Below are 17510 nucleotides of genomic sequence, written 5' to 3'. Positions count from 1 at the left end.
TTTGGAGCCAAATATAACTGCAAATCCTGGCTCTGCCATTGCTCTTGTGAGCTCTCTTGAATCTCTACTGCCGCAATTACAAACAGGAACAGAAATACCTGCTTCATGGGGCAACTGAAATCTAATGAAATAGTGGGTGTAAAATGCTCCATCTCATCTGAAGGGTGTAGGCGATCAATGACTGGGAGCTGTTATTATTGGTGGTGTTATTGCATCAGAGTAAACATCCTGGATTGCAGGAATACACAATCCCTTGGAGTGAATAAGATAAATGTTTATCATGTGTCCTGGGAGCTGGGCTGTGGGGGTGAGCACAGTACGTGTCTTACCCTGAAAGACCTGGTAGTCTGTCAAGGAAGACTAACAGCCAAGAATTGACACAGGCTGGACACTTGCTGCCAACAAGCTCAGGGGAGGGCAAAATATAAGGTAGTAATAGTGAGCTGACATAAGAATAGCATATCTAATTTTAGCATAATTTGCCTCTAGTTACTATCTCTACTTCCCAGTTGTTTTGTCAAAATGTTGGAGAAAGCTTTGCAAAGAAGGCAGCCTCAGAACTTTGGTTTTCATTCATTTTACAGCCTTTTATAGGCAGCTCTGAGTGGGTTGTATTTCTGAATGGGCATGTTTAAAACTCTTTTTAAGATTACTATCATTTAGACAGGCACAGTGGCACATGTCTGTAATCTCAGTGACTCAGGGGGCTGGGGGAAAAGGATCGCAAGTTTGAGGTCAGCCTCAGTGCCTTAGCAAGACCCTGTCTCAAAAAGGGCTGGGGATGTAGCTCAGTGGCAAAGCACCTCTGGGTTCAATCCCCAGTACCAAAAAAAAAAAAAAAAAAAAAAAAAGACTACCATCATTTACATCTTCATCAAGAGTTGGGGAATGGATAGAAGAGTGGAGGTAACTGGGAAGCAGTACTTTAGTTGGAATTTGAATGACTTGGTTTTATTTAGGGGTTTGGTCCAGTCCACTCATGTCTTTGATAATTTGGATATAATGTTCCTCTCTGATTACCAGAGTCACTGAGTGAATCCTGTTTTTGTTTCTTTTCAGTTAAAGACAGTGGAGGCAGCTCTGGACATCTTGTGTCCTGGTGGACCCATAAAAAGCCTTTATCCTTTGACATTTATACAGGTGAAACAGGTAGGCCTTCAGAGGTAATACTTGATCTTTTTTCTTCTGCCTTGTAGTGCTTGTTCTGAGTTCAGGGGCCAAAATGCTGAGCAAGTGAGTCTGAGCCCCGGGTTTCCAGCTCTCTGGCTTGAAGCAGTGCACTGTGGGCTGATCTTTCTACACAGTGGACTGACCTTTCATATGTTTTTCTCCCAGTCCCTCTTATCACAGCCATTGGAAGTGGCTCAGCCTGCTTCAGCGTACTCCTGGACAAGTTAGAAATTGAGTGCATTGACTGGTCTAAGTTAATCCTTATTGCTAGGCCTTAGTGGAGAACTACTATTTTAATACCCCAAAAAACAATTATTTGTTCTTAGTTAGCCCAGTGGTGTAGATGCTGTGTTCTTGGTAGCCTGAGTTTCTAAATATTCTTTCCCCTACTTTTGGAGCACATCTGATTATTAGTACCTGTATATTTGTACATGTTGAATCTCTAGGCACTGCCTCATCTTTTTTTTTAAAAAAAAAGAAGGTTTCTCCAACTTTTTATTTCTGAAAGTCTTAGCTCTAAAAAAGTTGCAATGGGGGATATCTAGGGTTGTGGCTCAGAGGTAGAGCACTCGCCTAGCACATGTGAAGAACTGGGTTCGATCCTCAGCACCATATAAAGATGAAATAAAGATATTGTGTCCACCTTCAACTAAAAAATAAATATTAAAAAAAAAGTTGCAAGAGGGCTGGGGCTCAGTAGTAGAGCACTCGCTTAGCATGTGCAAGGAGGCACTGGGTTCAATCCTTGGCAGCACATAAAAATAAATAAAGGTATTAAAAAAGTTGCAAAAATAGTACAATAAACACCTGTATCCGTTTTGGTCAAGATTTACCAGTTGTTAGCAGTTGTTTTGCCTACTTTGTTTTTCTTTCCAGGAGTATACATGGTCACCACCTTTTCTTTTTTTAATCATGTTTAGTTGTCAATCAACAACACCTTTAAATAGCGCAGTGGGTTTTTTTTGTTTGTTTTTTTTTAGAAAGAGGACATTTTCCTATATCACCACAGTACTATGATCACACTTAGGAAATTTTAACACTGATCCCATCCTATTATCTAAATACATTCTATATCCAAGCTTCCTTGGGCATCCCAGTATTCTCCCTTTTAACTTTTTTTCAATCCAATCTTCAATCTATGATCTCACATTTTTATTTAGTTATAATGTCTCCTTAGTTTTTTTTTCATCTAAAACAGTTCCTAGGACTACCTCTCGTGACACACTTCTGAGGAGTTCAGGCTCTTTATAGGCTGTCCCTCACCAATTAGAAAATGGTTTGGTCATGAACGCAACAGAGGTGACGTGTCCTTGTCAGGGCAGAACGTCAGAATGGCCATGGCATTGGTTTGTCCCTTTGTTGCTGTGTTAAAGTGGATCACTTGGTTAGGAGCTCAGCCCCGTTTTTTAAAATGTTGGTTATTGAATCTTCGTTTCTGATTTTTTGGTGAAGAGTGCTTTCTGGAAGAAGTCTGAACAGTAAGGTGACATAAAAACAGCATATCTAATCTTAGTTACTATATTTACATTTGTGATTTTATTTCAATAAATCTTATTTTGTGGTCAAGAAAGTAGATAATTAAACTGAGTGCAGTGGCTTAGGCCTCTAATCAGGCCAGCTACTCAGGAGGCTGAGGCAAGAGGATTGCAAGATCAGGGCCAGCCTCAGCAACTCAGTGAGACCGTGTCTCAGAATAAAAGGGTTGGGGGTTTAGTTCAGTGGTGGAGCGCTACTGGGTTCAATCCCCAGCACCAATAATAATAATATTTCAAAATATTTGTTTTTTAAAAAAATACTTATTTTTTAGTTATAATTGGACACAGTACCTTTATTTTATTTATTTTTATGTAGTGCAGAGGATCAAACCCAGGGCCTCAAACATGCTAGGCGAGCATTCTACGACTGAGCTACAACCCCAGCCCCAAAAAGTTAATTTTTTAAATTAACATTGGATTGGGTTCTTTCTTCAGTTGTAGTACACTCTAGCAGTACATCTGCGTTCTCATTTATAAAATAGAATTTGCAGGCTGGGGATGTGGCTCAGTGGTGGAGCATGTACAAGACCCTGGGTTCAATCCCCAACACTGGAAGAAAAAAAAAAAAAAAAACTTGTTTTCACTTAGCAGCATCATGGAGCACACCAGGCTTGGAGTCTGGAGAGAGTGACCTCCAGGTTAACGTACAAACACCTGCAGCCACTGTTCTTGGTCAGACCCTCTGCTCTAGAATTGGTTGGAGCTCCCTGGGTCCTGGATCTTTCAGGTCTAGGGTAAGCAGCCCACAGAACATTTATTTTCAGTGAAACTGTGGGGGCACAGGCTGCAGGAGTGGGGCCCGGCCCTGTGCCTCAGCCACACCTGTGCAGGGAGTAGCCCTGTTTCCGCTCCCTCCTGGAAGCCCTGTGCAAAGTTTTTCTCAGCCTCTGCTTTAGTACCCATCACCTTGGTTAGTCTCAATAAGTAGCTAAACAAGATGAAGACAGAGATTTGGTATCTGGGAGCAGGTAATGCTTGTGCTTAAAGTCACAGCCAGGTCCTGCAGTGACAGGAAAGTAGATCAACATTTTTCTCAGTGCCCACAAATCACCTTTCCACTTCAGGCCCTAGAACTGGAGGACTTTTTTCTCTTTTCCATGTTAGATTTCAATGTGGATTCTCATCTGTGACACAGGATTTTTGTCCCAGTGCACTTTGGTTAAACGTCCATAACAAAAAGCAAATAGGCAAAATCGATAACTGTAATTCCGTGGACTCTGAGGCTGGTGGTCTGAGGTGTTCCTTTAGGACCAGGGATGTCAGGATCTCAGAATAACTTCTGACTTAGCAAAGTCACAACCCGAGTCTCTCAACCCTCTGCCCCTTTTTCTCCACTTGTAATAGTTTCAAATTGAGTCTTGTTTTGTGAGTTAGAGCAGATTTAGCTCAAGAACTTGGAAAATATTTTACTGAGCAGAATTTCATCTCTTGGTTTTATTGGTGCATGTTTATCTTAGTTGTTTTGTTGTTGTTGTTGTTTTCTTGGTTTTGTTTTTTGAGTTAAAATCAGCAAGCTTTGACATATATGAGCTGATCTTCTGAGTCACTCTGGGCAAATAACTTAACCTGCCTAGGGTCCAGTACCCCCTTATGGGAAAGGGGTGCTCCAGGAGACGTTCTGCAGGGTATCGTGCTGCTGTTGAGATAGTTCTAAGATCTAAAAATCTGAACTACTTCTCTTCTTTTTTCTTTCTTTTTTTTTTAAGCGGGAATTGAACCCAGGGGTGTTTAGCCACTGAGCCATATCCTCAGCCCTTTTTTTTGCATTTTATTTAGAGACAGGATCTCACTGAGTTGCTTAGGGCCTCACTAAGTCGCTGAGGCTGACTTTAAACTCCCGATCCTCCTGCCTCAGCCTCCTGAGCTGGTGGGATTACAGGCATGCACCACTGCGCCCGGCTGCTACTTCTCTTCTTGCAGATTGTATTTTGCTAGGGGTGAGGGAAGCTCTTCATTCCTTATGGTTTTTGAAATATCACTTAAAGACAAGAGAAAATAGGTTCTCTTTAAATGAACAGCAGGAGTGATGCATTTTTCTTAAATCCCTTTCTATCCAGTATTTTGGGTTCGTGCTGTACCGAACAACTCTTCCTCAAGACTGTAGCAACTCAACATCCCTCCACGCACCCTTGAGTGGAGTCCACGATCGGGCCTATGTCTCAGTGAATGGGGTAAGAATCATCTCTGAGTGGTGCATTTCTGCCCAGCTGGGGGACTTGTAATCTGCACCTGTTTACATGGGCCGTTGAGGCCTTTGCTCCCCTACGCAGCCTCTACCTCTCTCCTTGATGCCCTTTAGTTGTGCCCCTTGATTGCTGAGGAGGCCTCACACTTGGCCCATCTGCCTGGAATGCACCCAACACCCTTCAGAGGGCTACGCTCAAAGACCCAGCCTCTGGGAGGCCTTTTGGGCTCTCTGACCCCAGCATATTGCCCAGGCCTTTGTTAAGGACAGGATCCATTTCCAGTTGAGTTTTGTACTTCCCACGATACAAAGTTCATTGAAGTTGGAGCCTCAACTTGAATGAGAAATTATATTCTGATAATTATAACTTAAAGGGACCAAGAACTCTGTTTCATCATGAAGCCCAGATACATTTTAAGATAACTGTTCCTGGGGCTGGAGTTGTGGCTCAGTGGTAGAGTGCTTGCCTAGCATGCAGGAGGCACTGGGTTCGATCCTCAGCACCATATAAATGTAAAATAATGTGTCCACCTAAAACTAAAACATAAATATTTTAAAAAAAAAGATAACTCTTCCTGTCTTTGAAATAGTCATATGAAAGAACACATAAAATGATTTTGCTAACCAAGGAAAATGGTTCAGAAGGTTTTAAATTAAGGCTGGCACAGTGGCAAACAACCATAATGTCAGCAACTCAAGAGGCTGAGGCAAGAGATTACCAGTTCGAGGCCATCCTCAGGAAGTTTAGCAAGACCCTATCTCAAAATTAACAAGTGCTGAGGGTATAGCACTTCAAACAAACAAAACAACTTTTTAAAAATGAAAATATTTCCCCCTTTTTTTTTTTTCAAGAGCATAAAATTGCCATTATTTACAAATGATATGATGGTCCTAGAGAATCCTCAGGAATTGTGTTTATCAGATCTTTGTCGCTAAAATATTTCCATTTGTAATCAGTATTCATTGCAGTGGGAGCCAGTTTCTAAGACACTGTGCTACATTTAATGATTCTTTCAATTTCTAAACTGGCTACCAGTTTAGAAATTGTTTTATTGAATTACGATCAGTATAACATCAGTTTAAAAAAAAAAAAAAGCTAAAAAACTTTTTTAAAAAATTAGGAATTTATTACAGATAAAAATACCTGTTGTTTTCCTTCACTCTGTTATATAATTTTCGTGGTTAATGCATCATATCAAGTATTTTGAGGTGAGACTACTCCACCTAACTCTCTGATTTTATCTCTGTTATCTGATTTTACCTCCTATCTCCATGTTGTTTAGAAGTTTTTCTTTATGTCTGACAGGTTGTGCTGTGGAAACACAAAGCTGTTTCTCTAATAGGAATCCTCCCCTGGGATTTGCCTTCATTCCCTTTTCTTTAAAAACAGATGCACAGCTGGCTGTGGTGACGCATGCCCCATGATTCCAGCAGCTCAGGAGGGTGAGGCAGGAGGATTTTGAGTTCAAATCCAGCCTCAACAATTTAGTGAGGTACTGAGCAACTCAGCAAGACCCTGTCTCTAGACAAAATATTCAAAAGGGGCTGGGAATGTGGCCCAGATGTTAAGCACCCCTGGATTCAATTCAATTCTCTCAACCAAAAAAGAAAAAGTAAAAATCAAAAAAGTAAAAACAGATGCAGAGTAAAACATTCCAGGGGAGGAAGGTGGGTGGACATATCTTTAGCTCCTCCAAATCACCTTTGTGCTTCAGGCCCTAGAAGCACGGGACATTTTCTGTTCCCTGCTGGATTTCTCTTTGGATTCGTTTTGATAACTCAGGAGACCAGCCTCTCTTTTTCTGTGCTCAAAGCTGGGTCTGGAGAGTTTTCTGTTGAAGAAGCAATGACTGGGGAAATGTGGCCACTTGGCCAGTTTGGCCTAAGGAATATCAAAGCACTCTCAACAAGGCAGGAGGATGAGAGAATGAGGAGCTCTGTAGGCTGAGGCAGGAGGATCACCAAATTTGAGGCCCTGAGCAAAATAGCAAGACCCTGTCTCAAACTAAAATGTAAAACAAGGTCTGGGGATGTTGCTCAGTGGTAATGCATCCCTAGGTTCAATACCTGCTAGCAAAAAGGGGGGGTGCAGGAGAATGAGTGCCAAATTAACTCAGCATGCTAATTTTCTTTTTCTTTTTTTTTTTTTGGTGGAGGCGGGTTACTGGGGTTTGAACCCAGGGATGCTTAATTGCTGAGCCACATCCTCAGCCCTTTCTTTAAAAAAAAAAATATTTTATTAGAGACAGGGTCTTGCTCAGTTGCTAAGTGCCTTGCTAAGTTGCTGAGGCTGGCTTTGAACTCGGGATCCTCCTGCCTCAGCCTCCTGAGCCGCTGGGATTACAAGCTTGCGCCACCGTGCCTGGCTGGCCTGCTGCCTCTTCACTGGTCTTTTTTATCTTCTAAAATTCAATGCTCTTTTGGCTTTGAACCCACAGGTCCCCCAAGGAATCCTTGAGCGAGCCAGTGTGACCCCTCTAAACATAACAGGGAAAGCTGGAGCCACCCTGGACCTTCTGGTGGAGAACATGGGGCGTGTGAACTACGGCAGATATATCAATGATTCTAAGGTGGGATGACCACTCTGTCAGTGGTCTGAGGCTCAAGAGTTGACAGGGCTGTGTCTGAGCAGTCAGAAAAAAGTTTATGTATCCATTTAAAAGCTCACATGTACATTCTTTCTATCTTAACAACATAGGGGCAGGTTTTAGTTTTTGTTTTGTATTAAGGAATGGAGTGTAATGTTTTGCTGTATTCACACATTGTGAAGTGATCCCCACTGTCAAGCTAGTTGAAGGTCATAGAGGCCCTTTTAAAGAGTACATGCTTTGCCAAGCTTGACGAGTGAAACACCCTGATTTGTTTTGCAGCCTGGGAGGGGACTTATTTTGAAGAGCTCTTTGCCTCTGCAAGTGGTGAGAAAGTTGAGCTTTGCAAACAGAACCTTTCCTTGTATTTGAGTTTCGTCATAATGTAGAAAGAAACGGAAGGAGGAAGCCACTCTGCCCTGCTCTTCCTCTACTCTGAAAACCCACCTGGCTCACCAGAGGCACCCCCCACTTTGCCAACAAAGCTGGCTTAGCTTTTGGTCGGTTCTGTTGTGTAGGCTTGGATGGTCCGTCCATGCCAAGCTGGCCCTAGAGGAAGTCTTTTCCCTTGCTGCCCTGACTCTAGCCTCCATGTTGTGTCTAAATGTCTAGTCCATATTTTTGTTCTTAAAAATATTTCTAGGTCATTATCCAGCAAACTTTTTTAAAGCTCACACAGAGCCCTCCAGGGTGCTTCATTGGGTGCGGGCAAGAGGAGGGATGGCTCATTGAGAACACTCTGGCACCACCCAGTCTGGGACAGAAGAGGGGGACAGAGCTACTTCTTGACCCTCTTGGGGCAGCTCAGAGGTCAAGCAGTTGCATACTTAGGCATGGGAGGTGGCTAACACCTCATCTGGGGGTCCTTTTTCCTGCCCAGGAGAGTATAAGCCACCAGAGAAAATAAGTCACAGATAATTAGTAAAGAAAAAAAAAAAAGACTCAGAAAGATAGTTTTCAAGTAGAGCACCTGATAGATCCAGCCCACACAGGAGCTAGAGATGGACAATTGGGGGTACATCAAAGGCAGGGATAAGGTTTCAAGGGTGGAGTCTTGCTTCATGATGTCTTGCAGTCTGCAGGTTGAATGGCATCTTGGCAGGTCACACCCATCTCTGAGAGGCTGTGTGGCTGCAGCAGGTCACCCCCTCTCCGGTGCTGTGTGGGACCAGGCAGAGCTTGAATGGGACTCACAATGTGTCTGGGCCAGAGGAAGTTCCCACTGGAAGTCCCCAGATAACCAGATTCTCCTATTCACTAGGCTGCAATGCTGATGTAGTCCCCACACAGCCCACGATGGCTCTCAACATTTAGGGAACGTTGTGTGGGCAGCCTGTATTTCCAGGATGAATGTCTCTCTTATTATCCTTCTCTTCAGGCTACAATCACTGTGGGCCTCCTGCCTGGCTCCCCCAAGCCTCATTGACCCTTGGAGCAACTAGGACTCTACTATATAGTCTCTGGATTCCCTCGTACCCAGCAAAGAGCCTGGCACACAGCCACTTGCATAATGTTGATTGAATTACTAATGGGCAGTTGAGATCTAGTATGGAATCCCCCTAAAAATGGAGCAGTTCCCATCTGAACAGCTGGGAATGAGAAGATAGATGAGCGATGAGCATAAACTTCTTTGTGGTGGCTACTGCCACAGTTACCCCATCCCCCATCCCCTGTGAATCCTGTCCTGAGGTTTACTGTTGTCATCTTTACCATTTATACCTTATTTTTTTGAGGGGAAGGGGTACTCCACCACTGAGCCCCATCCCCAGCCCTATTTTGTATTTTATTTAGAGACAGGGTCTTACTTAGTTGCTTAGCGCCTTGCTTTTGCTGAGGCTGCCTTTGAACTCATGATCCTCCCGCCTCAGCCTCCCAGTCCACTGGCATTACAGGCATGCGCCTCCGCGCCTAGCTGCGTTACCCTTTTACAGATACCAAAGCATGCTCATCTCTCTCGTCCATGCTGCTTGGAGGTACACCGAGTTTGAGACTCGTTACCATTGTGGTTTGTACCCCAGTTTGCTTTTCGTAGGAATTCAGCACAGGATGCAGAGACTCCTAAGGCCTTTCTCCTTCCCTCCCCAGCTCATGGTGCTGTTTTCCCTTTACAGGGTTTGGTTTCTAATCTGACCCTCGGCTCCAGTATCCTCACAAACTGGACCATCTTCCCACTGGGCACTGAGGATGCAGTGCGCAGCCACCTGCAGGGCTGGGGCGGCCAGGACGCTGGCTGCCATAATGAGAACTGCACTGGCAACTCGTCCAACTACACGCTTCCGGCCTTTTATGTGGGAAACTTCTCCATCCCCAGTGGCATCCCCGACTTGCCCCAGGACACCTTCATCCAGTTTTCTGGATGGACTAAGGTATGTGTCTTCATGGAAAGAGATTGGATTTAGGCCTCTAAGATCTGATCTAAGAAAGAATCAGAAGAGCTATTAATGAAATACTGTGTTTGCCTTGGGGGCACAAGGGGGTTTTCATTCCTCAGGAATGAATTGGGGCCAGTCTTCAGGGATTTGGTGGGCAGCATGGAGGAGCCTCATCTGCCCCATATTCACTGGCTAAGAACTTTGTCAATGAATGGCGGCTTTCCTGCCTATTCTATGAAGAACCAAGGCCTCTTTGGATGTTGCTTATAAGAACCTCCTTAACCTAAGGAAATTCTGGTCCAGGAAAAAGGGTGACTGTCTCCAGGAAAGTCTGCTTTTCTTTCATCCAGGCCAGATTGAATACTCCAGAACATCTCCCCCCCACAAACATGCAGCCCACACCTCTAGGGCTTCTGCCATTATCTGAATTATCCTCAAGTCCATCCTTGACCATCTCACTTCCCTGTCACTCTCCTTTAATCTTGGAAGATATTGGTACATCTTCTTTCACTCAAGTCCTGTGTTTATCCTAGATTAATTTATCGTCACTCAGTCATTGAAAACATCTTTATTCGGTGGCTGCTATAGTGCCCAAGGCTTGTACCAGGTACTAGGTATACAGTGGTGGATGTAACTGCATGTAGGATCTACCCTCATGGAACTTTCAGTGTAGTAGAGTACAGACTTGAAGGATGGCTTTGAACTGTGATCCTCCTGCCTCAGCCTCCCGAGCCACTGGGATGATAGGTGTGCATCACTGTGCCTGGTCTCTGTTGGGGCTTCTATAACAAAATGCCATTAACTAGGTGGCTTATAAACCACAAACATTTATTTCCCATTGTTCTGGAGGCTAGGAAGTCCCAGATCACGGAACCAGCAGCTTCATTATCTGGTGAGGGCCTGTTCCTCATAGATGGCAACTTCTGTGTCCTCACGTGGTGGAAGGAGCAAGGGAGTTCTTGAGGGTCTTTTAATTCCATCCAGGAGGGCTCCACCTTGAAGCGCTGATCGCCTCCAGAAGACTCCATCTCCACGTATCACCATGGGGGTTCGGATTTCAACATGGGAATTTGGAGGAGGACACAAACATGCAGACCACAGCAGGGCCTTTAAGAACAGTCAAGAGCTGGGTGCAGTGGCACATGCCTGTTCTCCCAGCAGCTCGGGAGGCTAAGGCAGGACGATCTCGAAGTTCAAAACCAGCCTCAGCAATGGCAAGGCGCTAAGCAACTCAGTGAGACCCTGGCTCTAAATAAAATACAAAAATAGGGCTGTGGATGTGGCTCAGTGGTTGAGTGCCCCCCTGAATTCAATCCCTGGTACCGAAAAAAAAAAAAAGAAAAAAAAGAGCCAAGAGAAGATCCTGGAGGGAAGCAATTGGATCTGTGGATTGGGATTTCAAAGGAGGGATCTGGGATGGGAATATATGAAAAAAATTCTTTGCATATAAATGATCCATTGAAGACAGGGGATGAATGAGATCCCCTGAGGGGAGAGGATGCTGAAGGAAGAAAAGACCTAAGGGCAGATCTTCCAGGGACACAAACATGACAGAGTGAGGAGAGACCAAAGAAGTAGGAGGAGGGCCAGTGTTGATGCTCCCGAGGGACAAGTGAGGTGAAGATGGAGGCGCTGCTGCTGGATCTGGCAACAAGGAAGGAAGTCCCTGGGAGCCTTAGTACTGCTCCAGTGGCCAGAAGCATCTGGAAGCCAGATTGCATTCTGCTGAAGAATGTAGTGGAAGGAAGTGAGCACGGATACTCAAATACAAACTTCTTTGAGAAATTTCACCCTGAAGCAGAGAGCAAAACCAGGTACACGGTGTATGTTGAATACATGGCCTGTTAAAATTTCTGTGCTTTTTAAAACATCTTAGTGAAATATATTTTCATTATCATTGTATTTGAAATATTTTTTTTTAATTTTCTTTCTGATTTCTTCTTTGAGCCACAGACTGTTTTCAAGTGTGTTGTTTAATCTTCCTATATTTGTGGGGTTTTAAATATTGATTTCTTAATTCCTTTTAAACTTCTAGAAGGAGGAGAAACATTGTTGTGGACCTACGGTTAGGGAAAGTCTTAGACTTAACACCTGAAGCATCATCCTCAAAGGAAAAATTTGGTCAACTAGACTTTAAAGATGTTTTCTTGTCCAAACATATCCAGAACATGAAAATCTAAGCCACAGACTGGAAAAGATAATTTTCAAATCATATATCCAACAAGGGACTTAAATCTAGACTATATGAAGAATTCCTTCAGGGCTAGGGTTGTGGCTCAGTGGTAGAGCACTTGCCTAGTACACATGAGGCACTGGGTTTGATCCCTAGCACCACATAAAAAAAAAACGAAATAAAATAAAGGTATTATTTCCATCTACCTCTAAAAATATTTTTTTTAATTCCTCCAACTCAATAATAGGAACAAAACCCCATTTAAAAATGGGTGAAGGACTGAGTAGACATTTCACCAAAGAAGGTATACAAATGACTAGGAAGTACATGAAAAGATTCCCCCTGATGCTCAGTATTGTTAATCATCAGAGAAATGCAAATCAAAGCCACAGCGAAAACCCAGCACAGTGAGCGGCGCACACTTGTGATCCCAGTTACTTGGGGACCGAGGCAGGAGGATTGCAAGTTTGAAGCCAGTCTCAGCAACTTGGCAAGACCCTGTCTCAAAATATTAAAAACAAAACGAGCCGGAGATATGGTTCAGTGGTAGAGTGCCCCTGGGTTAAATCCCCAGTACTAGAATGAAAACAAAACAAATCAACCACACACAATAAAATGTCCCTTCACTGCAAACTAATGACTCTAATAATAAGAGGGACAGGACCTCACACAGCTCTATACGGCTAGACATCCCTGGTCAATGTTGACCAATGTTCACAAGGATACAGGACAGAAGAATGCTCCTGATTGTTGGTTGGAGTGTAAAATAGTACAGCCATTCAAAACGAGAGCACAGTTTGGCAGTTTCTTCAGGAGTTAAATGTAGAATTATCATAGGACCCAGAAGAAGTTCCACCTCTAGGTATAGACACAAGAGGTAACAACAAAAATGTCTACATAAAGACTTATATGTACATTTTCATAGCAGCATTTCTTATGATATCCATAAACTAGAAATAATATCCATTCACTGGTGACCAAATAAATTGTGGCACATCTATACACTGGAAGAGTATTCCTTAGTAAAGAAGAATAGAATACTCATCTCCAACACAGATGAGTCTGAAAATATGCAGAGTTAGAGACCAGACTTAAGAGGCCATGTATTGTATGATTTCATTTATCCTAAAGGTTCTAAAAAAGGCAAATCTATAGAGACAGAAAGTGGATTAATGGTTGCCTAGGACTGAGGGTAGGAATGGACAGTGGCTATAATTAGGTATGGGATTTCTTTGGAGGCTGAGAAAATGTTCTAAAATTAAACGGTGATGATGTGATGCAACCAGGGATATAGGGGTGGTAAGAGCTGAGTGAGGCCCGGCACCCTCAACCCCCAGCAAGACTAAAAAAAAAAAAAAAAAAAATGGCGATGATGGTTGCACAATCATTTTAAACCTAATGAGACTCGCTTTTGGCCCAGGACATGATGAACATGAGTTTTAAGCTTTTTTTTTTTTTTTCTTTCTGAGCTCCTGCTTAAGTTTTAGCTTTAATCTCCTCTCTGCCACCTCCGTGTTTCTATTCCCCAAATTGCTCATATCTACCAAGCCTGCTCCTAGATCTTATTAATGACCTGAAACTCTCTACCTTAAGGCTGCAGCTTCTCCTCGATCCAGCCTAGATATCACCACTAGACTTTTTTTTTTTTTTTTTTTTTTTGCGGGGTAGGGGGTATAACCAGGATTGAACTCAAGGACACTCAACCCCTGAGCCACATCTCCAGCCCTATTTTGTATTTTCTTTAGAGACAGGGTCTCACTGAATTACTTGGCACCTCAATTTTGCTGAGGCTGGCTTTGACCTTGTGATCCTCCTGCCTCAGCCTCCCAAGCCACTGGGATTCTGGGCACACAAAACTGCACCTGGCCACCACTAGGTTTTTTCAAGAGCTGTCAGCCCACTTGCTCTGCCCCCACCCTCCTCCTCTGTCTCCTTCGTTCATCCTCCTTTTAGAAGGTGTCCACCACTGGCCTTCTCCACTGGTTCATCTCCCAAGCATTCACCAGGCTCCATCCCCTCTCATTGCCTCCGGCCTTTGGCTCAGACACGCCCAGCGGTCTTGGGCCCTCTCTCCTCCCTTTTCCTATTGGCCTTTCTAACCTTCACCTCTCTCCTTAAGCCACCTTACTCTCCCCCTCCCCCTCCCCCAGGACCTCATCCTCTCTGACTGATGTCAGGTGTGATTCCTGTGTTCCCTGGGCTTCCTGTCAGACTTATCTCTCTATCTCCACCTCCACTTCCTGCCCACCGGCCTCAGGAGGAAGTCTGAGATCTGAATCCCCTCCCCACCTCCTTCCTCCAGGCCAAGATCTGCTCCTCCTCCGCCTTCATCAGCCTTTCCATCCTTCTGCAGCTAACAAACGTTATCTAGGGACTCTGTGACCCAGAAGCAAAGGAAACATCTTCCCCCTTTAGCTGGCAAACACGTTCTTGCTCCCTCGCCCCGTCATCGTCATTGTCGTCGTCGTCTCTCTTCTCCTTCCTCAGTGGAAGCAAAGATACGGAGATGGGAAAGGTTGGGACATTTTGGAGGTCAGAGGGTCGTGAAGGTGTCACACCCAGGAGTTCCTGACCCAGGCGTTGTGCTGAACATTTTGTAGACACTATCTCCTTACTCAGCAAAGCAGGCACTGTGTAGGATGGCCCGGTATCATCTCCAGTTTGCAGATGAGCAGCAAAGGCTTAGAGAGCTGAGTAACTTGTATGAGGTTCTCAAGTAGGTGGCAGAACAGGTAGTGGAGTCCCAGGTCTGCTTGACTGGGAGGCCCATGTGCAGAGGCAGGTAGCGTTGCTCAGGGCCAGGAGGGCCTTGAGCTGATTATCTAGGCAGGGGATCTTCCTTGAGGCTGGTCTATGTTGCCTAGGCTGGTTCGAACTCATGGGCTTGGGTGATCCTCCTGGGTCAACCTCCTGAGTTAGGCTCCTCCCAAGTAGCTGGGACAATCGGCACGTGCCACCAAACTTGTCTTTAAGCAGGAGCTCTTTACTACTTTGGTCAGTCTGGTGAATCCTCTGCACTTTCATGCTTGAAAAATGCATAGATATGCAATATTTGTGAGTGTGTCAGAGGGTTCAGACCCCAAAGATCATCTGATCCATTTGTCCACTCAAAAACACAGGGATCCACCGAGCATGGTGGTGCACACCTGTGATCCCAGTGAATTGAGAAGCTGAGGTGGGAGGATTTTAAGTTTAAAGCCAGCCTTGGCAACTTAGTGAGGCCCTGAGCAATTTAACAGGACTCTGTCTCAAAATGAAAAAAAAAAAAAAAAAAAAGGGCTGGGGATGTTTCTCAGTGGTTAAGCACCTCTGGGTTCAACCCTGGTACTAAAAGCAAAACAAAACAAAACAAAAAACACAGGTATCCATATCAACATCAGTCTTAATTGCCAAGACATTGAAACAGTCCCTATGTCCATCGACTGCCGAATTCATAAACAAAATGTGGTACATCCATGCAATGGAATGTTAATTGGAAGTAAAAAGAAATGGAGTACTGATAGATGTTACAACACGTGAGAATATTAAAACCTAATGCTAAGAGAGAAGCTAGTCACAAAAGACCACTGCTGTGGTCTGAACGTCTCCACCAAAACCCATATGAAATTTAACCTCCATTATGAGGTATTAAGAAGTGGGACTGCCTGGCGCAGTGGCATATGCCTGTGATCCCAGCAGCTTGGGAGGCTAAGGCAGGAGGATCGTGAGTTCAAAGCCCACCTCAGCAAAAGTGAGGTGCTAAGCAACTCAGTGAGATCCTGTCTCTAAATAAAATACAAAATAGGGCTGGGGATGTGGCTCAGTGGCTGAGTGCCTTGAGTTCAATCCCCCAGTGCACTACCGCCCCCCCCCCAACAAAAAAAAAAGTGGGACCAAGTAAGACCTTTAAGAAGGTGGTTAGGCATGCAGCCTATAACCTCAAGACTGTGTTTTTCATTCAAGAATTAACAAGTTATCTCAAGAAGGGGTCTGTTATAAAAGCCAGGTTGGCTCTCTTGTATGCCACCCTCTGGCCGTGAGATGTCCTGCTTTGACTCACTACTCTACAGAGGGTCCCACAGCAAGAAAGCCCTCTCCAGGTGTGGCCGCTTGATCCCTGGACCTTGGCCCATAGTTCTGAACTCCAAAACTATGAGCTAAGTAAACCTCTAAGGTTTCTAAATTATCCAATCTCGATTATTTTGTGATAGTAACAGAAACAGGTTAAGGCAGGCATAGATTATGTGATTCTGTTTATATGAAATGTCCCAAATAGGCAAATCTATAGAGACATGAAGATTTGTGGTTGCTACAGTAAAGAAGGTTGGGGAGCACTGTGGGAAAATGGAGAAGTGAATACTAAAGGATACAGGATTTCTTTTTGGAGATGACGGAAAATTCTGAAATTATGGTAATGGTTGCACGGCTTTAAGGCAGTCTAAACACCACTGAATTGTATATGAATTATATCTCGGTAGCCCATCCAAGGGATTTGTGGGCCTGGAGTTGAGTGGGTTGGAAGATACATCTGCATCATACCCATGTAACAGAATGTATATGCAGGGGTTTTGTTTTTTTTCTAGTGTCCTGTGGTCCCTGTTGCTGGGGACAGGCCTGGACCAGCTCAGGGGGGTTCTGAATGACCAGCGCAGGTGCATAAACATGTGCACGCCCCAACTTGAGTTCTGACATTTGGGAGAATGAGCAACTGGACAGATGGTTTTGGGGGAAAGGTGAGCCAAACAAAGCCTGCGCCCCAGCCATTGCTAAGACTGCTGCCAGGCTCGCTCCTCCATCAGGGGAGGTGCCTGTGGCAGGCCACTTGGCTTTTACTATTCATTCGCTTAAAGAAACCAGTTTGGTGTAGTGAATGAAGTCACTGATAAGGGTGATTCACAAGATAAAAAATCACTTCTGATGACTCTGGCTTGGCTTGGGTCGGATGTGGCTTTCTGGTTAAGGCCAAGTGAGTGTTTGCTGGATTCACTGGGAAGGGGTCAGGCATGTTTCACTCCATCCAAGAAACAAGGTCAGTGCTTTCACCCAGACTTGTCTTGACGGCAGACTCCTTGGGTAGGGAGTGTCCTCGGTGCCCAGAGACGTGGCACGCTGTGTGCTGTGCCCACAGTGTTGTGTTCTGCCCGGGCTCTGACGTTGGTGCTCCTTATCTCTCTTTGAGATGGGTGTGGACAGGTCTCATTGAAATCCTGGGTAGCCTTCGTTTAGCTTCTGCGGTTGGTTTGGGTATATGATAATATCGAGGTGAGAGGGGCAAGATGATGTCCCATTTTTCCTCCCCTAAAAATAGGCTTCGGAGAGTTGGGAATCTAAATGCAATACTGGTTAAAAGCAGTATTTCTTTATTATTTTGCGGGGGGCGGGGCGGGGGTGGTACCAGGGATTGAACTCAGAGGCTCTTGACTACTGAGCCATATCCCCAGCCCCGTTTTGCATTTTATTTAGAGACAGGGTCTCACTGAGTTGCTTAGCACCTTGCTTTTTCCTGAA

General features: G+C 44.4%; 1 protein-coding gene across 1 annotated transcript in view; it reads left to right on the top strand.

Annotated features, from left to right (window-relative positions):
- Glb1 (galactosidase beta 1) overlaps positions 1-17510 on the top strand; it is a 90178-nt gene that overhangs the window by 60507 nt on the left and 12161 nt on the right. The window contains exons 12-15 of the mRNA XM_076868886.1: positions 1060-1149; positions 4763-4876; positions 7329-7460; positions 9590-9844. Of these exons, the coding sequence (XP_076725001.1) occupies positions 1060-1149; positions 4763-4876; positions 7329-7460; positions 9590-9844 (591 nt within the window). The remainder of the gene's footprint in view (positions 1-1059; positions 1150-4762; positions 4877-7328; positions 7461-9589; positions 9845-17510) is intronic.

Source organism: Callospermophilus lateralis, chromosome 1 (assembly GCF_048772815.1).
Source record: "Callospermophilus lateralis isolate mCalLat2 chromosome 1, mCalLat2.hap1, whole genome shotgun sequence".
NCBI classification, from domain to species: domain Eukaryota; kingdom Metazoa; phylum Chordata; class Mammalia; order Rodentia; family Sciuridae; genus Callospermophilus; species Callospermophilus lateralis.
This window is presented reverse-complemented; position numbering and strand designations above follow the sequence as displayed.